General features: G+C 48.6%; 1 protein-coding gene and 1 long non-coding RNA gene across 6 annotated transcripts in view; both read right to left on the bottom strand.

The window, feature by feature from the left end:
• Positions 1-26,449, bottom strand: part of dlg4b (discs, large homolog 4b (Drosophila)) — a 61,822-nt gene that overhangs the window by 18,813 nt on the left and 16,560 nt on the right. For 3 of the 5 annotated variants that reach the window (XM_036131087.1, XM_036131088.1, XM_036131089.1), the window contains one exon: positions 18,493-18,618. In XM_036131087.1, the coding sequence (XP_035986980.1) occupies positions 18,493-18,618 (126 nt within the window). Of the gene's footprint in view, positions 1-12,698; positions 13,082-18,492; positions 18,619-24,672; positions 26,432-26,449 lie in introns of those variants that run through there. The other 2 variants (XM_036131091.1, XM_036131090.1) reach the window with 2 other exon arrangements.
• On the bottom strand, positions 18,625-20,320 carry LOC118560236. Its single transcript, XR_004929194.1, has 3 exons — positions 19,660-20,320; positions 19,318-19,507; positions 18,625-19,013 (listed from the first exon to the last, which is right to left on the bottom strand). It is a non-coding gene; the product is annotated as an uncharacterized LOC118560236 (long non-coding RNA).

Raw genomic sequence — 26,449 nt, 5'->3', positions numbered from 1 at the left:
TCCTGAGGGGTGATGGTGCTTATCTCCAGCTGTCAATGGGGGAGGGGTACTTATTTTATTATATTTCTTTGTTTAGAACCTCAGGGGTTTTATATATGCTTAAATATAATGAGTCCACAGGATCTCTGCCTGTGGTTCTGGGTCGTCTTCAGAACCGCTGCTGCAGCAGAGAGAAAGGAGCCTGGTTCTGCTCCAGAAATGGACTGAAGATGTCTAAGAAACAAAGGGGGGGGGGGGGGTGGTTCTGTCTCTGTGTCTAACCGTCCCTCAGGGAGCAGAGGGCTGCCCACACTGAGCGACCCCGTGGGAGCCATCTGAGACAGAGCTGTGAGGAAGGCCCCTGGCCTCTGATGGGTCCCCTACCACAGTCTCTGCTCTTTGGTCTCCAGCATGCTGATCCAATCATGTAGCAGCAGAACTGGAGGAGGTTCTGATGGCTGATCAGAACTGGGGGAGGTTCTGATGGCTGATCAGACACTGGAGGAGGTTCTGATGGCTGATCAGAACTGGGGGAGGTTCTGATGGCTGATCAGACACTGGAGGAGGTTCTGATGGCTGATCAGACCTGGAGGAGGTTCTGATGGCTGATTAGAACTGGAGGAGGTTCTGATGGCTGATCAGACCTGGAGGAGGTTCTGATGGCTGATCAGAACTGGAGGAGGTTCTGATGGCTGATCAGAACTGGAGGAGGTTCTGATGGCTGATCAGACCTGGAGGAGGTTCTGATGGCTGATTAGAACTGGGGGTGGTTCTGATGGCTGATCAGAACTGGAATGGTTCTGATGGCTGATCAGAACTGGGACTGGTTCTGATGGCTGATCAGAACTGGGACTGGTTCTGATGGCTGATCAGAACTGGAGGAGATTCTGATGGCTGATCAGAACTGGGACTGGTTCTGATGGCTGATCAGAACTGGGACTGGTTCTGATGGCTGATCAGACACTGGGACTGGTTCTGATGGCTGATCAGAACTGGAGGAGGTTCTGATGGCTGATCAGAACTGGAGACATGTGAGGTGTTAGGAACAGCTGACTGATGACATCATCACTTATGTCATCACTGATGACATCATCACAAAAGGTCAAGGTGTTGATGATCTACGGCTTACATTCTATGAGCTACAGTTCTATGTTGTTTCCCTCTTTTTACGGTTGCCACGGTAACAGTCATGTTGCTATGCAGGAGGTCCATCTTGGTTACTGGTTCTGATGGTTCTACTCATGGCAGATTATTATCCTACAGGCTAACATCAGAACCCCAGCAGGGTTCTGCTGGGTTCTGCTCCAACGGTTCTGCTGCAGATAATTCATGATGAAACCCTGATGAGGACGTTCCTGTGAAATGATCCAGAACCTCTTCCTCTGCTGCTCAAACAGAACCTCAGGGAGAACCAGAACGCTGTGGTCAATAAAACAATGATGGTGTTTATGTTATGGATCTGTTGGCTGTGGTTCTACAGGCTGAGAAATGGATATGGGTTATATAACGGGTTTAGAACCGGTTCTGGATGTTCTGCTGGTTCTGAAACCTGCAAAAACACAGATTTGAGCACGCTGAGGCTCGGGGTCTTTCTCACACCCCGGTTCTCCGATTGCCACCAGGAGTCCGGGGCCTGGAAGAGGAGGGGCACCTGGTAGGGGTCTTAGCGGGGGATGGGTGTTTGGTGACGGGGGTCTGCTGGGTCCGGTTACCTGGTTCTGTGGCTGGTTAGCTGGTTCTGTGGCTGGTTACCTGGTTCTGTGGCTGGTTACCTGGTTACCTGGTTCTGTGGCTGGTTAGCTGGTTCTGGGGCTGGTTAGCTGGTTCTGTAGCTGGTTACCTGGTTAGCTGGTTCTGTGGCTGGTTACCTGGTTCTGTGTCCTTTGAACATGAAACAGTCCCAGAATAAAATCTAATGAAGCTTCTAGCATGTATAGCTCTATGGTGAACACAGTAAGGCTCCAGTTGTGAAACCAGACAGAACTAAAGAACCTGGAGGCCCGTGCAGCTGTCAGCTCCCTCTGCGCTGGAGGTTCTGGGTTATGTAACGGCTTTAGAACCGGTTCTGGATGTACTGCTGGTTCTGAAACAGTTCTGGTTCTGAAGCCTGCAGGCCCGTGCACCTCCCTCTGTGCTGGAGGTTCTGGGTTATGTAAAAGGTTTAGAACCGGTTCTGGATGTTCTGCTGGTTCTGAAACAGTTCTGGTTCTGAAGCCTGCAGGCCCGTGCACCTCCCTCTGTGCTGGAGGTTCTGGGTTATGTAAAAGGTTTAGAACCGGTTCTGGATGTTCTGCTGGTTCTGGATGTACTGCTGGTTCTGGATGTACTGCTGGTTCTGAAACAGTTCTGGTTCTGAAGCCTGCAGGCCCGTGCAGCTCCCTCTGTGCTGGAGGTTCTGGGTTATGTAAAAGGTTTAGAACCGGTTCTGGATGTACTGCTGGTTCTGGATGTACTGCTGGTTCTGAAACAGTTCTGGTTCTGAAGCCAGCAGGCCCGTGCAGCTCCCTCTGTGCTGGAGGTTCTGGGTTATGTAACGGGTTTAGAACCGGTTCTGGATGTTCTGCTGGTTCTGGATGTACTGCTGGTTCTGGATGTACTGCTGGTTCTGGATGTACTGCTGGTTCTGAAACAGTTCTGGTTCTGAAGCCTGCAGGCCCGTGCAGCTCCCTCTGTGCTGGAGGTTCTGGGTTATGTAAAAGGTTTAGAACCGGTTCTGGATGTTCTGCTGGTTCTGGATGTACTGCTGGTTCTGGATGTTCTGCTGGTTCTGAAACAGTTCTGGTTCTGAAGCCTGCAGGCCCGTGCAGCTCCCTCTGTGCTGGAGGTTCTGGGTTATGTAACGGGTTTAGAACCGGTTCTGGATGTACTGCTGGTTCTGGATGTACTGCTGGTTCTGGAGGTACTGCTGGTTATGAAACAGTTCTGGTTCTGAAGCCTGCAGGCCCGTGCAGCTCCCTCTGTGCTGGAGGTTCTGGGTTATGTAACGGATTCAGGGTGAATTAGGTCCAGCTGCTCCTCATCCATCCTGACAGCTCGCTGCTTCTGCTGCTCTCACTGCAGAACCGCAGAACGTCAGAACCGTCCATCAGCGCCGCCGGTCTGGACCGCAGAACGTCAGAACCGTCCATCAGCGCCGCCGGGCTGGACCGGGTCATCCGTTCTCCAAGAGCTGTAAACTCTGACAACATGCATCTCCATCAACGTCAGCAGCTGCTGGGTCTGGTTCTGTTGAAAGAGAACCAGAACCAGAACACCTCTGGTTCTCTGATAAGAGTTTCAGTTCCTTCAAACCCAAACTGACCCATCCAGGAGCCCAGCTATAGAACCCTAATCCTACCCATAACGCCACACCATGTTCTGGTCCAAACACACATTTTTAATTCAAAAGAACCTCAACAAATGGAGCAGAACGTTATCAAACCAACAGCTTCATGGATCAGGTTCTAAAACAACATACTGAGTTCTGAAAATGTTCCAGAGTTCTGTTCCTGGCCTCAGAGGTTCCTTAGAGAACCTTATAGAACCATCAGCATCACAGATCAGGTTCTAAACCAACTTACTGAGCCCTTAATGTGTTCCAGAGTTCTGTTACTGGCCTCAGAGGTTCCCGAGAGAACCTTACAGAACTATCAGCATCACAGATCAGGTTCTAAACCAACATACTGAGCCCTGAAAATGTTCCAGAGTTCTGTTTCTGGCCTCAGAGGTTCCCGAGAGAACCTTATAGAACTATCAGCATCACGGATCAGGTTCTAAACCAACTTACTGAGCCCTTAATGTGTTCTAGAGTTCTGTTCCTGGCCTCAGAGGTTCCTTACAGAACCTTACAGAACCATCAGCATCACAGATCAGGTTCTAAACCAACGTACTGAGTTCTGAAAATGTTCCAGAATTCTGTTTCTGGCCTCAGAGGTTCCTTAGAGAACCTTATAGAACCATCAGCATCACAGATCAGGTTCTAAAACAACATACTGAGCCCTGAACGTGTTCCAGAGTTCTGTTCCTGGCCTCAGAGGTTCCTTAGAGAACCTTACAGAACCATCAGCATCATGGACCAGGTTCTAAACCAACTTACTGAGCCCTGAACGTGTTCCAGAGTTCTGTTTCTGACCTCAGAGGTTCCTTAGAGAACTTTATAGAACCATCGGCATCACAGATCAGGTTCTAAACCAACTTACCGAGCCCTGAACATGTTCCAGAGTTCTGTTCCTGGCCTCAGAGGTTCCGTAGAGAACTTTATAGAACCATCAGTATCACAGATCAGGTTCTAAAACAACATACTGAGTCCTGAACATGTTCCAGAGTTCTGTTCCTGGCCTCAGAGGTTCCTTAGAGAACCTTATAGAACCATCGGCATCACAGATCAGGTTCTAAAACAACATACTGAGCCCTGAACGTGTTCCAGAGTTCTGTTCCTGGCCTCAGAGGTTCCTTAGAGAACCTTACAGAACCATCAGCATCATGGACCAGGTTCTAAACCAACTTACTGAGCCCTGAACGTGTTCCAGAGTTCTGTTTCTGACCTCAGAGGTTCCTTAGAGAACCTTATAGAACCATCGGCATCACAGATCAGGTTCTAAACCAACATACTGAGCCCTGAACATGTTCCAGAGTTCTGTTCCTGGCCTCAGAGGTTCCTTAGAGAACCTTACAGAACCATCAGCATCATGGACCAGGTTGTAAACCAACGTACTGAGCCCTGAACGTGTTCCAGAGTTCTGTTTCTGACCTCAGAGGTTCCTTAGAGAACCTTACAGAACCATCAGCATCATGGACCAGGTTCTAAACCACCTTACTGAGCCCTGAACGTGTTCCAGAGTTCTGTTTCTGACCACAGAGGTTCCTTAGAGAACCTTATAGAACCATCAGCATCACAGATCAGGTTCTAAACCAACTTACTGAGCCCTGAACGTGTTCTAGAGTTCTGTTCCTGGCCTCAGAGGTTCCTTAGAGAACCTTACAGAACCATCAGCATCACAGATCAGGTTCTAAACCAACATACAGAGCCCTGAACGTGTTCCAGAGTTCTGTTCCTGGCCTCAGAGGTTCCTTAGAGAACCTTATAGAACCATCAGCATCACAGATCAGGTTCTGAAACAACATACCGAGCCCTGAACATGTTCCAGAGTTCTGTTCCTGGCCTCAGAGGTTCCTTAGAGAACCTTATAGAACCATCAGTATCACAGATCAGGTTCTAAAACAACATACCGAGCCCTGAACATGTTCCAGAGTTCTGTTTCTGGCCTAAGAGGTTCCTGAGAGAACCTTACTGAACCATCAGCATCACAGATCAGGTTCTAAAACAACATACTGAGCCCTGAACGTGTTCCAGAGTTCTGTTCCTGGCCTCAGAGGTTCCTTAGAGAACCTTATAGAACCATCAGCATCACAGATCAGGTTCTAAACCAACATACTGAGCCCTGAACATGTTCCAGAGTTCTGTTCCTGGCCTCAGAGGTTCCTTAGAGAACCTTACAGAACCATCAGCATCATGGACCAGGTTCTAAACCAACGTACTGAGCCCTGAACGTGTTCCAGAGTTCTGTTTCTGACCTCAGAGGTTCCTTAGAGAACCTTATAGAACCATCGGCATCACAGATCAGGTTCTAAAACAACATACTGAGCCCTGAACGTGTTCCAGAGTTCTGTTCCTGGCCTCAGAGGTTCCTTAGAGAACCTTACAGAACCATCAGCATCATGGACCAGGTTCTAAACCAACTTACTGAGCCCTGAACGTGTTCCAGAGTTCTGTTTCTGACCTCAGAGGTTCCTTAGAGAACCTTATAGAACCATCGGCATCACAGATCAGGTTCTAAACCAACATACCGAGCCCTGACTGTGTTCCAGAGTTCTGTTCCTGGCCTCAGAGGTTCCTTAGAGAACCTTATAGAACCATCAGCATCATGGACCAGGTTCTAAACCAACTTACTGAGCCCTGAACGTGTTCCAGAGTTCTGTTTCTGACCTCAGAGGTTCCTTAGAGAACCTTATAGAACCATCGGCATCACAGATCAGGTTCTAAACCAACATACTGAGCCCTGAACATGTTCCAGAGTTCTGTTCCTGGCCTCAGAGGTTCCTTAGAGAACCTTACAGAACCATCAGCATCATGGACCAGGTTGTAAACCAACGTACTGAGCCCTGAACGTGTTCCAGAGTTCTGTTTCTGACCTCAGAGGTTCCTTAGAGAACCTTACAGAACCATCAGCATCATGGACCAGGTTCTAAACCACCTTACTGAGCCCTGAACGTGTTCCAGAGTTCTGTTTCTGACCACAGAGGTTCCTTAGAGAACCTTATAGAACCATCAGCATCACAGATCAGGTTCTAAACCAACTTACTGAGCCCTTAATGTGTTCTAGAGTTCTGTTCCTGGCCTCAGAGGTTCCTTAGAGAACCTTACAGAACCATCAGCATCACAGATCAGGTTCTAAACCAACATACAGAGCCCTGAACATGTTCCAGAGTTCTGTTCCTGGCCTCAGAGGTTCCTTAGAGAACCTTATAGAACCATCAGCATCACAGATCAGGTTCTGAAACAACATACCGAGCCCTGAACATGTTCCAGAGTTCTGTTCCTGGCCTCAGAGGTTCCTTAGAGAACCTTATAGAACCATCAGTATCACAGATCAGGTTCTAAAACAACATACCGAGCCCTGAACATGTTCCAGAGTTCTGTTTCTGGCCTAAGAGGTTCCTGAGAGAACCTTACTGAACCATCAGCATCACAGATCAGGTTCTAAAACAACATACTGAGCCCTGAACGTGTTCCAGAGTTCTGTTCCTGGCCTCAGAGGTTCCTTAGAGAACCTTATAGAACCATCAGCATCACAGATCAGGTTCTAAACCAACATACTGAGCCCTGAACATGTTCCAGAGTTCTGTTCCTGGCCTCAGAGGTTCCTTAGAGAACCTTACAGAACCATCAGCATCATGGACCAGGTTCTAAACCAACGTACTGAGCCCTGAACGTGTTCCAGAGTTCTGTTTCTGACCTCAGAGGTTCCTTAGAGAACCTTATAGAACCATCGGCATCACAGATCAGGTTCTAAAACAACATACTGAGCCCTGAACGTGTTCCAGAGTTCTGTTCCTGGCCTCAGAGGTTCCTTAGAGAACCTTACAGAACCATCAGCATCATGGACCAGGTTCTAAACCAACTTACTGAGCCCTGAACGTGTTCCAGAGTTCTGTTTCTGACCTCAGAGGTTCCTTAGAGAACCTTATAGAACCATCGGCATCACAGATCAGGTTCTAAACCAACATACCGAGCCCTGAACGTGTTCCAGAGTTCTGTTCCTGGCCTCAGAGGTTCCTTAGAGAACCTTATAGAACCATCAGCATCACAGATCAGGTTCTGAAACAACATACCGAGCCCTGAACATGTTCCAGAGTTCTGTTCCTGGCCTCAGAGGTTCCTTAGAGAACCTTATAGAACCATCAGCATCACAGATCAGGTACTAAAACAACATACCGAGCCCTGAACGTGTTCCAGAGTTCTGTTTCTGGCCTAAGAGGTTCCTTAGAGAACCTTACAGAACCATCAGCATCATGGACCAGGTTCTAAACCAACGTACTGAGCCCTGAACGTGTTCCAGAGTTCTGTTTCTGACCTCAGAGGTTCCTTAGAGAACCTTATAGAACCATCAGCATCACAGATCAGGTACTAAAACAACATACCGAGCCCTGAACGTGTTCCAGAGTTCTGTTCCTGGCCTCAGAGGTTCCTGAGAGAACCTTATAGAACCATCAGCATCACAGATCAGGTTCTAAACCAACATACTGAGCCCTGAACGTGTTCCAGAGTTCTGTTCCTGGCCTAAGAGGTTCCTGAGAGAACCTTACAGAACCATCAGCATCACAGATCAGGTTCTAAACCAACTTACTGAGCCCTTAATGTGTTCTAGAGTTCTGTTCCTGGCCTCAGAGGTTCCTTAGAGAACCTTACAGAACCATCAGCATCACAGATCAGGTTCTAAACCAACGTACTGAGCCCTTAATGTGTTCTAGAGTTCTGTTCCTGGCCTCAGAGGTTCCTTAGAGAACCTTACAGAACCATCAGCATCACAGATCAGGTTCTAAACCAACATACCGAGCCCTGAACGTGTTCCAGAGTTCTGTTTCTGGCCTCATAGGTTCCTTAGAGAACCTTACAGAACCATCAGCATCACAGATCAGGTTCTAAACCAACGTACTGAGTTCTGAAAATGTTCCAGAATTCTGTTTCTGGCCTCAGAGGTTCCTTAGAGAACCTTACAGAACTATCAGCATCACAGATCAGGTTCTAAACCAACGTACTGAGTTCTGAAAATGTTCCAGAATTCTGTTTCTGGCCTCAGAGGTTCCTTAGAGAACCTTATAGAACCATCAGCATCACAGATCAGGTTCTAAAACAATATACTCAGTCCTGAACATGTTCCTAAGTTCTGTTTCTGGCCTCAGATGTTCCTTAGAGAACCTTACAGAACCATCAGCATCATTGATTAGGTTCTAAAACAATGTACCGAGCCCTGAACGTGTTCCAGAGTTCTGTTCCTGGCCTCAGAGGTCCCTGAGGGAACCTTATAGAACCATCAGCATCACAGATCAGGTTCTAAAACAACATACCGAGCCATGAACGTGTTCCAGAGTTCTGTTCCTGGTCTCAGAGGTTCCTTAGAGAACCTTACAGAACCATCAGCATCATTGATCAGGTTCTAAAACAACGTACCGAGCCCTGAACGTGTTCCAGAGTTCTGTTTCTGGCCTCAGAGGTTCCTTAGAGAACCTTATAGAACCATCAGCATCACAGATCAGGTTCTAAAACAATATACAGAGCCCTGAACGTGTTCTAGAGTTCTATTTCTGGCCTAAGAGGTTCCTTAGAGAACCTTACAGAACTATCAGCATCACAGATCAGGTTCTAAACCAACATACTGAGCCCTGAATGTGTTCCAGAGTTCTGTTTCTGACCTCAGAGGTTCCTTAGAGAACCTTATAGAACCATCAGCATCACAGATCAGGTTCTAAACCAACATACTGAGCCCTGAATGTGTTCCAGAGTTCTGTTTCTGACCTCAGAGGTTCCTTAGAGAACCTTATAGAACTATCAGCATCACGGATCAGGTTCTAAAACAACGTACCGAGCCCTGAACGTGTTCCAGAGTTCTGTTTCTGGCCTCAGAGGTTCCTTAGAGAACCTTATAGAACCATCAGCATCACAGATCAGGTTCTAAAACAATATACAGAGCCCTGAACGTGTTCTAGAGTTCTATTTCTGGCCTAAGAGGTTCCTTAGAGAACCTTACAGAACTATCAGCATCACAGATCAGGTTCTAAACCAACATACTGAGCCCTGAATGTGTTCCAGAGTTCTGTTTCTGACCTCAGAGGTTCCTTAGAGAACCTTATAGAACCATCAGCATCACAGATCAGGTTCTAAACCAACATACTGAGCCCTGAATGTGTTCCAGAGTTCTGTTTCTGACCTCAGAGGTTCCTTAGAGAACCTTATAGAACTATCAGCATCACGGATCAGGTTCTAAAACAACATACTGAGCCCTGAATGTGTTCCAGAGTTCTGTTCCTGGCCTCATAGGTTCCTTAGAGAACCTTACAGAACCATCAGCATCGTGGATCAGGTTCTAAAACAACATACTGAGCCCTTAATGTGTTCTAGAGTTCTGTTCCATCCATCTTGCTTCAGTAGAAGCTGCAGTCATCAGATAAAGGTGGAACCAACAGTGAAACATGGAGGTGGCAGCATGATGCTGAGGGACCAGAACCTGCTAGATGGACAACGCACAAAGGTCCATTTGGTTCTGATCCGTTCCAACTGGGCCTTCCTACAACAAAGTCCTCAGTTAGAACAATGGACCAACACTGAGAAGTTCTAGTTGGAACATCTGCAGAGGTCAAGTTGGACCGGATCAGAACCAACAGAGACACCATAGAACATCTGGAGTGGGCCGGTTGGACTGGATCAGAACCAACAGAGACAAGAGACTAGAGCTCCATATGGACCATCAGACGTGGCACGTTCACATCCAGAACCGGGTCAGAGAACCGGGTCAGAGAACCGGGTCAGAGGTGGGACCTTCTGTCAGTTTAGGCGCCAGCAGAGACCAGCTGGTTCTGAGGATCCACATGTTCCTGAGTCAGAGAACCTTCCCTCTGCTCTGAGGCAGAGCAGTGAAAAGCACTGACACCGTCACATTTCTGCTGGTACCACAGCTGTTCTAATGAATGGGTCCAAACCCAGCAGAACCCGTTCAGTCACTGTTCAATGTGACTGAACGGGTTCTGCTGGAACCGGGTCTGGGTTCAGTCGCTGTTCAATGTGACTGAACCCAGACCCGATTCCAGCAGAACCTGTAGAACCACAGGTCAGAGAAGTCCACGCAGTAGCAGCCTGTCAAACTGCTTCAGAACATACGGGTCCATCACCACCAGACGGATGAAGGTCCTCAGTCTGAGGAACATCTGCTGGAACATCTCCACTTCTCTGGTCCATGTTTGAAGGTTCTGGACAACCTGAAGCTCCATGGATGAAGAGTGAAGCTGGTCCTGCTGCCTCCTCCAGCTGCGGTGAGGAAACATCTCCACTTGGTCATCAGAGGAACCCGGGACCTGTAGATCTTTGTAGATGTTTCTTCTCCAGCCTTCAGACTGACCAGGAGGTAGAGGCAAACAGAACGTTCCTCTCTGAGGAACATTAAAACCATCACACCAAGCCATCCCTGGAGGACCTGGAGCCTTCATCACCAGATTCAGTTCATCTCAGACCAGCCTGTGGAGAAACATCTCCTCATTAAGCCCATATCTAGTCCTGGTTCTGATCTAGTCCTGGTTCTGATCTAGTCCTGGTTCTGATCTAGTCTGGGTTCAGACCATGTTCAGACTGAACAGCTCAGGCTGGAGAACCCTATTCATGGTTCCTAGAGGAACTCTAAGAATCAAGCAACATCAGGCATGGAAGCTCTCAGGAAGGTCTCAGAAGGTACCACCTGAAGGTACCAGTGAAGGCCAAAGACCTGGTTCCCTCCATCTGAGAGTTCTAGAAGAACAGGGTGGAGTTCCTAGATTTCAGAACCTCTACCGACTGCTAGATGTCTCCTGATGTTCTCAGCGACACCGGAGGAGACCTGGTTCCTCGCCAAGGTCAATCATCAGTTCCTCCTGTAGACCACGGTTCTACATCAGCTGACCCAGTAGAACATGTCTGGCCCGGTGCTGATGTGGAAGACCTTCTGGATGGAGGCGGTTATAACACTGCTCTCAGGTTCCACCTAGAACGGTTCTCCAACCCAGCTTCTGCTGGTCCTACCAGTCAGACTTGGTTAAGTAGATGTTGAAGGTCTAGATGAGAGGAGGAGCTTTGATCACCTGCTGTTTGGAGGATAAATCTGGGTTCTGGTCCTAGTTCTCACAACCAGAACCAGAAGGTCCAGGTTCTGAGACCAGGACCAGAAGGTCCAGGTTCTCAGAACCAGAACCTGGTGGTTGTAGTTCTGAGAACCTGGACCACCTGGCGGTTCTGCATTTAATGACAGATCACTGTCATCAATCAACATCAAGGCTTTGTTCTCTAACAGAGTCCATCCACCATCATCCACCCATCCATCCACTCATCCATTAAACATCCATCCATCCTTCATCCATCCATTAAACATCCATCCATCTATGCATCCACCCATCCATCCATCTATTAAACATCCATCCATCTATGCATCCACCCATCCATCCATCTATTAAACATACATCCTTCCATCCATCCACCCATCATCCATCCATCCATCCAGCCATCCTTCCATCCATCCGTCCATCCATCCATCCATCATCCGTCCATCCATCCATCCATCCATCCATCCATCCATCCATTAAACATCCATCCATCCATCCATCCACCCATTCATCCATCCATCCATCCATCCATCCATCCATCCGTCCATCCATCCGTCCATCCATCCACCCATCATCCGTCCATCCATCCATCCATCCATCCATCCATCCATCCATCCATTAAACATCCATCCATCCATCCATCCACCCATTCATCCATCCATCCATCCATCCATCCACCCATCATCCCCCATCCATCCATCATCCATCCATCCATCCATCCATCCATCCATCCATCCATTAAACATCCATCCATCCATCCATCCACCCATTCATCCATCCATCCATCCATCCATCCATCCATCCATCCGTCCATCCATCCGTCCATCCATCCACCCATCATCCGTCCATCCATCCATCCATCCATCCATCCATCCATCCATCCATTAAACATCCATCCATCCATCCATCCACCCATTCATCCATCCATCCATCCATCCATCCACCCATCATCCCCCATCCATCCATCATCCATCCATCCATCCATCCATCCAGCCATCCATCCATTCACCCATCATCCATCCATCATCCACCCATCCACCCATCCATCCATCATCCATCCATCCATCCATCCATCCATCCATCCATCCATCCATCCATCCATGGACCAGTTCCATCTCTCTGTGGTTCCTGGACCATCTCAGTGGGAACATCTCCACCTCTTCACAAACAGAGGAGAAGGTCCTGAAGCTGGACCCAGGTTTACCTTCAAGCCTCTGGAACCAGAGAGATCCCAGAACGTTTTAACATGATTGGTCCCCCCCCCCCCCCTCCCTGAAGGCCAATCACAGGCCAAGCAGAGCCATCAGAGCAGCTGGACCAAAGGAAGGGTGTCCTACCATCATCCTCTGCCTGTGCCTCTTAGCTCTCCTGACGTTGTTGATGAATCTTCTTCCCATCTTCTTGGCGTACCACACGGACACAAACATGCCTCCCTGCCTCAGCGTTCTCCAGGAGGACGGCGCTTACATAAAGACGCTGAAGGAGGGACCGATGAATAATTCACCAGGGGACCAGGAGAGGGACCTTCAGCTCGCTGCTTCCCTGGACCCGCTGACCAAGACACATGCCTGAGGACGCGCTCTGTCCACTCCTTCAGAGAGGAGGAGGAGGAGGAGGAGGAGGTGAAGACTCCTGCAGGAGGAAGAGGAGCAGCGACAGGAGTCCTGCAGAGAGACGACTGAACCAGGGAGGAAGGAGAGAGGCGGTGCGTCTCTCTCTCTCTCTCTCTCTGAGCGCTGATGTCTCTCTACCATCCCCCCCCTCCTCGCTCTCTGAAGGAATCCCCTCCCCTCTGTGATGTCACTCACCCGGGGCGAGCGAGGCAGACACACAGGGTGAGAGAGAATGCTTACAGAAAGCTTTTAGGAAACACACACACACGTCCGCTAACGCTGTTGCCATGGCAACCCCCCATTGTCTCTCCTCCTCCTGCCGTTCGCCGCGTTGCCATGGAGACGGCTGAGCGAAAGGACGAAAGATGCATCCAGAGTGGGCACGACGGCCCACGCCTCCATGAGAGGGGGGGGGGGGGGAGAGAGAGAGGGGGGGGGGAGGGAGAGAGAGAGAGAGAGAGAAGAGAGAGAGAGAGAGAGGGAGAGAGAGTCTGTCAGAGTGCTAGTGTGTGTGTTTTTTGTGTTTCTGTGTTATAGTGTGTGTATGAATGCTTCTGTATTAGTCTGTGTGTTTGTGTGTGTTATAGTGAGTGTTTGTGTGTTATAGTGTGCGTTTCTGTGTTTCTGTGTGTTTCTCAGTGAGAGTGCGGCTGCAGAGGCCTGTGGCTGCAGCTCTGAGCTCAGCTCTGTGAATATTAATAACAGCAGAAGAGCTGACCTCAGACCTGCTGCTGCTCAGATCACTGCACCGCTCCATGTGAGCCATCTGACACCAGAACTGTTCTCCATCACTGGTTTAGTTATTTAATAAACGCTTCAGCCATCTGATCAGAACCAGACAGAACCCACCACATCCCCAGATGGACCCTAGAACGTCTCCCAGGACGGATCTACTTTCTCTCTACAGAGTTCCATCAGAACGTCTCCCAGGACGGATCTACTTTCTCTCTACAGAGTTCCATCAGAACGTCTCCCAGGACGGATCTACTTTCTCTCTACAGAGTTCCATCAGAACGTCTCCCAGGACAGATCTACTTTCTCTCTACAGAGTTCCATCAGAACGTCTCCCAGGACGGATCTACTTTCTCTCTACAGAGTTCCATCAGAACGTCTCCCAGGACGGATCTACTTTCTCTCTACAGAGTTCCATCAGAACGTCTCCCAGGACGGATCTACTTTCTCTCTACAGAGTTCCATCAGAACGTCTCCCAGGACGGATCTACTTTCTCTCTACAGAGTTCCATCAGAACGTCTCCCATCATGGATCTACTTTCTCTCTACAGAGTTCCATCAGAACGTCTCCCAGGACGGATCTACTTTCTCTCTACAGAGTTCCATCAGAACGTCTCCCAGGACGGATCTACTTTCTCTCTACAGAGTTCCATCAGAACGTCTCCCAGGACGGAGGACCATCTGGAGGCTTCAGGAAGCTCCTTTTGCTCTGAACACATGTCAGCTAACACCAAGACGTTCTTTAAAGGAACAGTCTCCTATTAATCTGGCTTTTAAGTAAAAATCAAGTATTACTTTTACACATATTCTGGTAAAGTCCAACATGACAAATGAAAGCGTTCTCATAACTTAAATACATTGTCATACTCCACTGGGAGGCGCCATGGTGCCTTGTTATTTCTGAGTACGGTGGCTGAACAGGGACAAACTGTCAGTCAGAGGCCTTTTCTCTATCTGTGTTCTGTATGAAGACCTGCTAGAAACAAAGACTGTAGATCATCTATTTGCTGTTTTCTGCAGAAATGGAGCATCCTTACTCTCTGCCCAGTGAGAGGGGAGAGAAACCAAGAAAGGAAAAGAAGTGATAACCAGGAGGAACTAGATGGTAAATGGAGTGAATCCATATAGAGCTTTTCCAGTTATACTGACCACCACTAGAGCTACTTTCACCCAGTCACTCTCACTAACACATTCACAGAGACGCAGCTCAGAAGGCAACTTAGGGTTAAGTGCCTTGCCAAGGGGTACATCAACATGTGGCAAGGGAAAGCTGGAATCAAACCGACAACCTTCTGATTGACAGACAACTACTGAACCCATCAAGCCACAGTCGCCCTAGAGTCTATATCAGTGCAGCTATTATTAATTCAATTCAATTTTATTTATATAATTCATGAAACATGTCAACATGGCTGTTAGAAACATGGCACTTTCCAAAGTCAGCTTCCATCAGATCCTCCAGGTTGGTGAGAAAGTTTCCTCTCTAAGGAAACCCAGCAGGTTGCATCAAGTCTCTCCAAGCAGCATTCACTCCTCCTGAAAGAGCGTAGAGCCACAGTGGACAGTCGTCTGCATTGTTGATGGCTTTGCAGCAATCCCTCATACTGAGCATGCATGAAGCGACAGTGGAGAGGAAAACTCCCCTTTAACAGGGAGGAGAACCTCCAGCAGAACCAGAACCAGGCTCAGTGTGAACGCTCATCTGCCTCCACCCACTGGGGCTTAGAGAAGACAGAGCAGAGACACAGAAAGCTCAGAAGCTCACATTGACCCAGGAGTACTTTCTATGGTAGAGAAGACAGAGCAGAGACACAGAAAGCACAGAAGCTCACATTGGCCCAGGAGTACTTTCTATGCTAGAGAAGACAGAGCAGAGACACAGAAAGCACAGAAGCTCACATTGGCCCAGGAGTACTTTCTATGTTAGAGAAGACAGAGCAGAGACACAGAAAGCACAGAAGCTCACATTGACCCAGGAGTACTTTCTATGGTAGAGAAGACAGAGCAGAGACACAGAAAGCACAGAAGCTCACATTGGCCCAGGAGTACTTTCTATGTTAGAGAAGACAGAGCAGAACTGCTAAATCATGAGGGGCGGGGATTTAAAATAGATGTCAGATTATGCAGCTTTCTGCTGGACAGCAGCTAAATTAATTCAATATGACAGTAAAGTTAAAGAGGATGTGTACGCGGAGGAATATCAGCCGGCCTGTTAACAGTGTCCACAGCACAGAGTGTCCACAGTGTCCACGGTACAGCAGCGTAGACAGCGTGTCTCTTTACTCGTGTTTATAGTCCCTTTTTTACGGCCCAAATTAACAACTTCACAATCAGAAACAACCAAAATATTTGATTAAAAGAATTTCCAGGCGACTTAGAAAAATCTAGCCCAATCTAGTCGCTTTTAATGAGCAGATATGACAACAGAACCATTCCACACAATGGCCGCAGCTAATAGCTAATAGCTAATATAGCTATTAGCTATTAGCTAATAGCTAATAGCTAAATAGCTATTAGCAGTGGCTTGGTACCAAAAACATGGAGGACATGATTATAATGTAACATTTATGACACTCCATGGCCAGTAGCACCCCCCCCCCCCCCCCCCCCCCCCCCCCGCCCCCATGCCATGTCCTGCCCCCCCACTCTGACCAGTGTAAATTATAGTAGCATCAGTTTAGCATTTCATCCCATGATGCACAGCCAGCAAGGCAGCCGCTCTGCTTCTATCGCTTCTATCACGCTTTTATTTCTATCTGCCAGTTTCTACTTTCCCCTAGTAAATGTTTTGTTTTTCAATAAATGAATAACTGTACACCTTATTCCTAATATAATTACATTAAAAGAAAAATTGTTGTTTGACTCAAAATGTTATTGGTTTATGCATATTATATCATTAGTAACATTAAAAATCAAACAATAAAGCAAAAGATGTTAGTAGGCGTTTACTTAAGTCTTTCTGATAGTTTTCTACAGGCAGCTTTACTACAACAATAGAATAAAATCCTGAAATTATGACTTTAATTTCAGTGCCACCCCAAAAGTTTAAGAGGCTCTATCTGGCCCCCATGAAAGGTTTCTGGAGGCGGCACTCTCCGTGGCTTCCATACTAGTTATTACACGCTTCATTTTTAATTAATTTAGGGTATTTCAGTCCTCTCTGAGGAGGCTCCTTGACCGTGTAAGGTCATGTTGATTTGGTCTTGTACTCTGGAATAGAATAACCTGTGGAGTACCACAGGGTTCAGTCCTTGGACCACATCCCTGCATGTACTAGGTAAAACATGGGATTAATTTCCACTGTTATGCTGATGACACTCAGCTATATTTATCCATAAATCCTGATGAATCCAATCAATTACTTCGACTGCAGTCATGTCTTGATGACATCAAAAGCTAAATGACTTTAAATTTCCTGCATCTAAATTCTGACAAGACCGAAGTTGTAATCTTTGGGCCAGAGTCCTCAAAAAATAAACTTCTTAATCAATCACTTAATCTGGATGGCATTAACTTGGCCTCTGGTAATAAAGTTAAAAATCTTGGTGTTATTTTTGACCAAGACATGTCATTTAAATCACATATTAAACAGGTTTCCAGAGTTTCCTTTTTTCACCTCAGGAATATCGCCAAAATTAGAAACATTCTGTCCAGGAGTGATGCTGAAAAACTAGTCCATGCATTTGTTACTTCAAGGCTGGACTATTGTAATTCTTTACTATCAGGAAGTCCACAAAATGCACTTCAAAGCCTTCAGCTGATCCAAAATGCTGCAGCAAGAGTTCTGATGAAAATCAACCAGAGGGATCATATTTCTCCAATTTTAGCTTCCCTTCATTGGCTTCCTGTTAAATCAAGAATAGAATTTAAAATTCTTCTTCTAACGTATAAAGCCCTTAATAATCAAGCTCCATCATATATCAGAGCTCTGATTATCCCGTATGTTCCTAACAGAGCACTTTGCTCTCAGACTGCAGGTCTGCTGGTGGTTCCTAGAGTCTCTAAAAGTAGAATGGGAGGCAGATCCTTTAGCTATCAGGCTCCTCTCCTGTGGAACCAACTCCCAGTTTTGGTCCGTGAGGCAGACACCCCGTCTACTTTTAAGACTAATCTTAAAACTTTCCTTTGTGACAAAGCTTCTAGTCAGAGTGGCTCATGTTACCCTGAGCTACCTCTGTAGTTATGCTGCTATAGGCTTAGGCTGCTGAAGGGAATGTTCCTAAAGTCCCCATCACACCTCCTGTGGAACATCAGCACAAACCAGCCTGGAGAAGATCTTAAATGACTTCTCATGTCATGTTTCACCAGAAAACCTCATAAATAAAAAGGAACTGTCATGAGTCCCTTAAAGGTTCTGAAGGAGATCTTCACAGATCTGTGAAACATCTCATCAAACCTCCCAACTTAGCAGAACCTAAACCCTTTTTCCTGTAACAGACTGATCCTTTAAAAGGTCAGAACCTGTCCACCTTTCTAAAACAAGCGGAACGTTGACTGTATGTTCTGGAACTAAATAAGTCAGTAAGGTTCCTAAAGGGAGGTTCTGGAGCTCCTTTAACAGACTCCAGGCAGGACTGGACATTTAAACGTTTAAATCTGTCTTCACTCTAAGTCTTTGGGCTAATGTAAGTTCTGCTGCCACCTGTTGGCCACACAGGGAACTGCAGTCAGATTCTAACAACCTCAATGAGTCTGGCCTTCACTCTGCTACCAGAACCAGGGTCCAGACTGCTGCATTGTGGGAAGTGTAGTTCAGCCCCCTGCTGCCCTGTGTGTGTGGACCTACGGTGAGTGCTGCAGGGTGTGTGAATCCGTCCAGGTGTGCGTGGCTCAGGTCGGCGCTGCGTCCGTGGGTCATGTGACCGGGGCTGGGGTCCACAGGTGGAGTCTCATCGTCTTGGTAACGGTACTTCTGCAGAGACACAGGTGAGTCCAGCTGTTAAGGCAGGTTCTGTGTGTCCTGGACCAGCGCTGGAGGAGGTTCTAAAGACACGCTAACAGCTCAGCTGGATGGTACCGGAACATGTGATTTATACAGAACCTGCAGAATTATTTAGAACCTCCAGCCTTAAAAGGAACCTACAGAGTTATATAGAACCTCCAGCTTTCAACAGAACCTGCTGGTTTTAATAGAGCCAACAGCCTTAAACAGAACCTGCAGAGTAATATAGAACCTCCAGCTTTAAACAGGACCTGCAGAATTATGTAGAACCTCCAGCTTTAAACAGAACCTACAGAGTAATATAGAACCTCCAGCCTTAAACAGAACCTACAGAATTATATAGAACCTCCAGCTTTAAACAGAACCTGCTAAATTATATAGAACCTCCAGCTTTAAACAGAACCTACAGAATTATTTAGAACCTCCAGATTTAAAAGGAACCTACAGAGTTATATAGAACCTGCAACTTTAAACAGAACCTGCTGGTTTTAATAGAACCAACAGCCTTAAACAGAACCTACAGAATAATATAGAACCTCCAGCTTTAAACAGAACCTACAGAATTATATAGAACCTGCAACTTTAAAGAGAACCTACAGAGTTATATAGAACCTGCAACTTTAAAGAGAACCTGCAGAATTATATAGAACCTCCAGCTTTAAAAGGAACCTACAGAATTATAGAGAACCTCCAGCTTTAAACAGAACCTGCTGGTTTTAATAGAACCAACAGCCTTAAACAGAACCTGCAGAATTATATAAAACCTCCAGCTTTAAAAGGAACCTACAGAGTTATATAGAACCTCCAGCTTTAAACAGAACCTACAGAATTATATAGAACCTCCAGCTTTAAACGGAACCTGCTGGTTTTAATAGAGCCAACAGCCTTAAGCAGAACCTGCAGAATTATATAGAACCTCCAGCTTAAAACAGAACCTAGAGAATTATATAAAACCTCCAGCTTTAAACATAACCTACAGAATTATATAGAACCTCCAGCCTTAAACATAACCTACAGAATTATATAGAACCTCCAGTCTTAAACAGAACCTGCAGAATTATATAGAACCTCCAGCCTTAAACAGAACCTCCTGGTTTTAATAGAACCTCCAGCCTTAAACAGAACCTCCTGGTTTTAATAGAACCAACAGCCTTAAACAGAACTTGCAGAGTTATATAGAACCTCCAGCTTTAAACAGAACCTACAGAATTATATAGAACCTCCAGCTTTAAACAGAACCTACAGAATTATATAGAACCTTCAGCTTTAAACAGAACCTGCTGGTTTTAATAGAACCTCCAGCCTTAAACAGAACCTCCTGGTTTTAATAGAACCAACAGCCTTAAATAGAACCCTCAGGCTGAAACAGAACCTTCCACCTCACATAGAACCCGCAGTCTCATTCATAACCTGCAGACTTAGCAGAACATGCAATATTATTCTCCAACAACCTTCAGAACCACAAAGAACCCTTTAGAACCGACCCAGAACAACCGGACCACCTGAGAAGGTCCCTGATTCAGCCTTAAACGGAACCTCAGAGTCGGTTCTGTTCTGTCAGAACTCTGACACCAACACGGTGACTTCAGGTCCACACTGGCTTCTGATGGAGGGAAGTGGAGGAGAGGAAGGAAGGAAGGAAGGAAGGAAGGAAGGAAGGAAGGAAGGAAGGAAGGAAAGAATGAAGGAAGGAAGGAAGGAAGGAAGGAAGGAAGGAAGGAAGGAAGGAAGGAAGGAAGGAAGGAAGGAAGGAAGGAAAGAGAAAACGAGGTTTGAGGAGAAAGGAAGGAGGGAGGAAAGAGGAGGGTTGCCATGGTAACAGTAGGCTGTGATGACATCACTGAGAGGGGGCGGAGCCAGAGTCCATTCATAAAAACAGAGACTGTGTCACTGTTAACCATCGGTAGCCCAGTCAGCCTTCCTTCACCTGTGTATCAGGTACTGACCCGGTTCTGACCCAGAACTGAGACCCAGTTCCAGCTTTGGTCTGAGATCAGAACCTGTTGGAGGAGGATGACCACAGTTTGGATCCAGGAACACTTGGTTCCTCTGCCTGAACAGCAGTACCAGTAAGACCCGGTTCCTGACCCGGTCCCAGACCCGGTCCCTGACCCGGTTCCTGACCCGGTCCCTGACCCGGTCCCAGACCCGGTCCCTGACCCGGTCCCAGACCCGGTTCCTGACCTGGTTCCTGACCTGGCTCCAGACCCGGTTCCTGACCTGGTTTCTGACCCGGTCCCAGACCCGGTCCCTGACCCGGTCCCAGACCCGGTTCCTGACCCGGTCCCAGACCCGGTCCCTGACCTGGTTCCTGACCTGGTCTCAGACCCGGTCCCAGACCCGGTCCGAGACCTGGTCCCTAACCCGGTTCCAGACCCGGACCCACATCCGGTCCCTGACCTGGTCCCTGACCTGGTCCCTGACCCGGTCCCAGACCCGCTCCCTGACCCAGACCCAGACCAGGTCCAACACCTGCTTCCAGACCCGGTTCCTGACCCGGTTCCTGACCCGCTTCCACACCCGGTTCCTGACCTGGTTCCTGACCTGGTTCCTGACCTGGTTCCTGACCTGGTCTCAGACCCGGTCCCAGACCCGGTCCGAGACCTGGTCCCTAACCCGGTTCCAGACCCGGACCCACATCCGGTCCCTGACCTGGTCCCTGACCTGGTCCCTGACCCGGTCCCAGACCCGCTCCCTGACCCAGACCCAGACCAGGTCCAACACCTGCTTCCAGACCCGGTTCCTGACCCGGTTCCTGACCCGCTTCCACACCCGGTTCCTGACCTGGTTCCAGACCCGGTCCCAGACCCGGTTCCTGACCTGGTTCCTGACCTGGTTCCTGACCTGGCTCCAGACCCAGTCCCGGTCCCAGACCCAGACCCGGTTCCTGACCCGGTTCCTGACCCGCTTCCACACCCGGTTCCTGACCTGGTTCCAGACCCGGTCCCAGACCCGGTTCCTGACCTGGTTCCTGACCTGGTTCCTGACCTGGCTCCAGACCCAGTCCCGGTCCCAGACCCAGACCCGGTCCCTGACCCGGTTCCTGACTCGGTTCCTGACCCGGTTCCTGACCCGGTCTGAGTGTGACTCTCCCGGTGCTGCTCTCTGTCTGTGACTTTATTACCACTCTGCTGAGGATGGACCTGTGATGGACTGAGACCCTGGAGGACCTCTGGAGGTTGGTACCAGAACCCCCCACCACTCAGCGTGGGTGCTGAGGATGGACTGGTTCTGCTTCCTGGTTCTGATCTGGGACCCACTGGGAGGAAACATCAGCTGTTATTTAACCAGTAAACCAGCCAGACTCTGGTAAATAACTGGTTCTGGTTCTGGGACAACGGTCCCTGCAGATGAACCAGAGATGAAGGAGATCTTGGTCTGAGGGGGAGCGAGTCCTGCCAGCTCCTGCATCACGTTCTGTGTGTGTTCTGGTTCCTCCTCTGGCCGGTCTGTACTGTCAGGATGTGTCTTTGGAGGAACCCAGACACAGCACACACACAGAGCTGGTCTTTAGAACGTTTATTTTAAGAGTGGATGATGATGACATGAAGAACCAGAGTCTGTTACCAGGTGGAGATGAAGGATGCAGGAGCTGACAGGTACAGAGTGATTGTCCATGAAACGGAGGAGCTGCTGCTGCAGGACCGGGAGTGAGGACCAGAGACCAGAGACCAGAGACCAGAGACCAGAGACCAGAGACCAGGAACACAGGAACACGGGAACACAGGAACACAGGAACACAGGAACACAGGAACACAGGAACACAGGAACACAGGAACACGGGAACACAGGAACACAGGAACACAGGAACACGGGAACACAGGAACACAGGAACACAGGAACCAGCAGCGCAGCAGCAGAAACTAAACTGACCAGATGAGAACCAAGACGGGAGGACAGGAGCAGACAGGCATGGTGTTGGGGTTGCTGAGCATTACGAGCCGGTGAAAAAGAACAAAGGTGAGTTCATAAAGAGGTGTGAGCAGGTGGAAACACTTCTGGGGTGACTGCAGCCTGACAGGTGCTGCCAATCAGGACTGCAGAGGGAAGGGAGGAGAACAGGTGATGCTCAGGATGCAGCCTGAACATCACCTGTTCTCCTCAAGACCGGACACTGGTCGGCCCAGAACCTCCTACCCTGGGTGGGTGGAGGGGGTCCCAGGATGGTGGGCAAGAGTCAAACAAAACCAGAACATACAAGGGGAACCAAAGAGCCTAGGGAACACAGGGAGACTACAGAGACTAGGGAACACAGGGGAACCAAAGAGACTAGGGAACACAGGGAGACTACAGAGACTAGAGAACACAGGGAGACTACAGAGACTAGAGAACACAGGGGAACCAAAGAGCCTAGGGAACACAGGGAGACTACAGAGACTAGAGAACACAGGGAGACTACAGAGACTAGAGAACACAGGGGAACCAAAGAGCCTAGGGAACACAGGGAGACTACAGAGACTAGAGAACACAGGGGAACCAAAGAGCCTAGGGAACACAGGGAGACTACAGAGACTAGAGAACACAGGGGAACCAAAGAGCCTAGGGAACACAGGGAGACTACAGAGACTAGAGAACACAGGGAACCAAAGAGCCTAGGGAACACAGGGGAACCAAAGAGCCTAGGGAACACAGGGGAACCAAAGAGCCTAGGGAACACAGGGAGACTACAGAGACTAGGGAACACAGGGGAACCAAAGAACCTAGGGAACACAGGGAGACTACAGAGACTATAGGAAACACAGGGGAACCAAAGAGACTAGGGAACACAGGGGAACCAAAGAACCTAGGGAACACAGGGCTTGTCAGGATGCAGCCACAGTGCGTAAAACACAACAGTGTGTTTAAAATGTGTCTCGTTAGTCTCTGTATAACCAGAGGACGACTCAGGTTTCAACTTTCAGAAACTTACAGCACAGCTGATGGTTTGATTCCTGCCAGGTTCCTCCCTGATTCACACCTCCATGATGTGACCACAACATTCCTCCTGGGAGTCAGGCTAACGAGGAGCTTAACGAGGAGCCTGACGAGGAGCCTAACGAGGAGCCTAACGAGCAGGCTGACGAGGAGCCTGACGAGGAGCCTAACGAGGAGCCTAACGACTCTCCATTGTTGGAGCGATCAGCTCCAGGTAAGTCTACAGGTGAGTCTCCAGGTGAGTCTCCAGGTGAATCTACAGGTGAGTCTCCAGGTGAGTCTCCAGGTGAATCTACAGGTGAGTCTCCAGGTGAGTCTCCAGGTGAGTCTCCAGGTGAGTCTAAGCTCTAAGGAGGCCTGCAGGTCCATAAAGCAGGAACTCCTCACTGCTGCAGACATTTAGACCTGAGAAGCTTCCTGGATGGATCAGAACCGTCTTCAGCCTCAGAACAGAAGTCCAGTTGATCCATCATTCCTGGATCCATCGTGATTCGATGACTGATGATCTTCACCAACACATCACTGAAAACAGAGCATCGTCTGTGGATCCTGAACCAGAACCACCATCAGAACCATCACGTCTGTTCTGTTCTTCTACAGCTGCTGGAACAATGTCTTCTCACCTTCTACTGGACCGCCCAGAACCAGTTAGTGGGTTTTCTGTTCTGTTGCTACAAGCTGCAGCAGCAGAGACCCACTGGTCAACTGGGCTGAACTTTGACCCCGGTCACATGACTCTGACAGCCAGAACCTGAAGCATTACATGACCCATATTTATCTTTGTGCAGTCAGCTGACCCAGCAGACGGACAGTCGGACCTGCAGGTCCACATCAGGACGGGTCCAATCAGAACCGGGTCATTTTACCGAACAGAACTCTACCATCTGTAGAACCTTTGATAAAACATCAGCAGGACAAATGGTACCAGAACCACATCTGGATCCTGGTGAACAGCTGCAGGACCCGACACACCAGGACCCGTTGGGTTCTATGGTGATCCTGGCAGGTTCTGTTTGACCCGCTTAGCTTTAACGGACCACGCTGCCTCTAAGGTGAGAGCCTGCAGCACCAGCTCACCAGAACCGGACCGGACCTTTGATTTATACCAACCTTTAATTCTGCTGGGCTGCCAGAACGTCTTGGTGGTCAGAACCAACCAGTACCCGACCTGTTTCAGAACAAACTAGTACCTGACCTGTTTCAGAACCAACCAGTACCCGACCTGTTTCAGAACCAACCAGTACCCGACCTGTTTCAGAACCAACCAGTACCTGACCTGTTTCAGAACCAACCAGTACCAGACCTGTTGCAGAACCAACCAGTACCCGACCTGTTGCAGAACCAACCAGTACCCGACCTGTTGCAGAACCAACCAGTACCCGACCTGTTTCAGAACCAACCAGTACCAGACCTGTTGCAGAACCAACCAGTACCCGACCTGTTTCAGAACCAACCAGTACCCGACCTGTTGCAGAACCAACCAGTACCCGACCTGTTTCAGAACCAACCAGTACCAGACCTGTTTCAGAACCAACCAGTACCCGACCTGTTGCAGAACCAACCAGTACCCGACCTGTTTCAGAACCAACCAGTACCAGACCTGTTGCAGAACCAACCAGTACCCGACCTATTGCAGAACCAACCAGTACCCGACCTGTTGCAGAACCAACCAGTACCAAACCTGTTTCAGAACCAACCAGTACCCGACCTGTTGCAGAACCAACTAGTACCAAACCTGTTTCAGAACCAACCAGTACCCGACCTGTTGCAGAACCAACCAGTACCCGACCTGTTACAGAACCAACCAGTACCTGACCTGTTGCAGAACCAACCAGTACCAAACCTGTTTCAGAACCAACCAGTACCCGACCTGTTTCAGAACCAACCAGTACCCGACCTGTTTCAGAACCAACCAGTACCTGACCTGTTGCAGAACCAACCAGTACCAAACCTGTTTCAGAACCAACCAGTACCCGACCTGTTACAGAACCAACCAGTACCCAACCTGTTTCAGAACCAACCAGTACCTGACCTGTTTCAGAACCAACCAGTACCCGACCTGTTTCAGAACCAACCAGTACCAAACCTGTTTCAGAACCAACCAGTACCAGACCTGTTGCAGAACCAACCAGTACCCGACCTGTTGCAGAACCAACCAGTACCCGACCTGTTTCAGAACCAACCAGTACCCGACCTGTTGCAGAACCAACCAGTACCAAACCTGTTTCAGAACCAACCAGTACCTGACCTGTTGCAGAACCAACCAGTACCCGACCTGTTTCAGAACCAACCAGTACCCGACCTGTTGCAGAACCAACCAGTACCTGACCTGTTGCAGAACCAACCAGTACCCGACCTGTTACAGAACCAACCAGTACCCGACCTGTTTCAGAACCAACCAGTACCCGACCTGTTTCAGAACCAACCAGTACCCGACCTGTTGCAGAACCAACCAGTACCAAACCTGTTTCAGAACCAACCAGTACCTGACCTGTTGCAGAACCAACCAGTACCCGACCTGTTTCAGAACCAACCAGTACCCGACCTGTTGCAGAACCAACCAGTACCCGACCTGTTTCAGAACCTACCAGTACCTGACCTGTTTCAGAACCAACCAGTACCTGACCTGTTTCAGAACCAACCAGTACCTGACCTGTTGCAGAACCAACCAGTACCCGACCTGTTGCAGAACCAACCAGTACCTGACCTGTTGCAGAACCAACCAGTACCTGACCTGTTTCAGAACCAACCAGTACCCGACCTGTTGCAGAACCAACCAGTACCCGACCTGTTTCAGAACCAACCAGTACCTGACCTGTTTCAGAACCAACCAGTACCTGACCTGTTTCAGAACCAACCAGTACCCGACCTGTTGCAGAACCAACCA

Source organism: Fundulus heteroclitus, unplaced genomic scaffold (assembly GCF_011125445.2).
Source record: "Fundulus heteroclitus isolate FHET01 unplaced genomic scaffold, MU-UCD_Fhet_4.1 scaffold_41, whole genome shotgun sequence".
NCBI classification, from domain to species: Eukaryota; Metazoa; Chordata; class Actinopteri; order Cyprinodontiformes; family Fundulidae; genus Fundulus; species Fundulus heteroclitus.
Note: the sequence above shows the minus strand (reverse complement) of the source record. Positions and strands in the feature narration are given on the sequence as shown.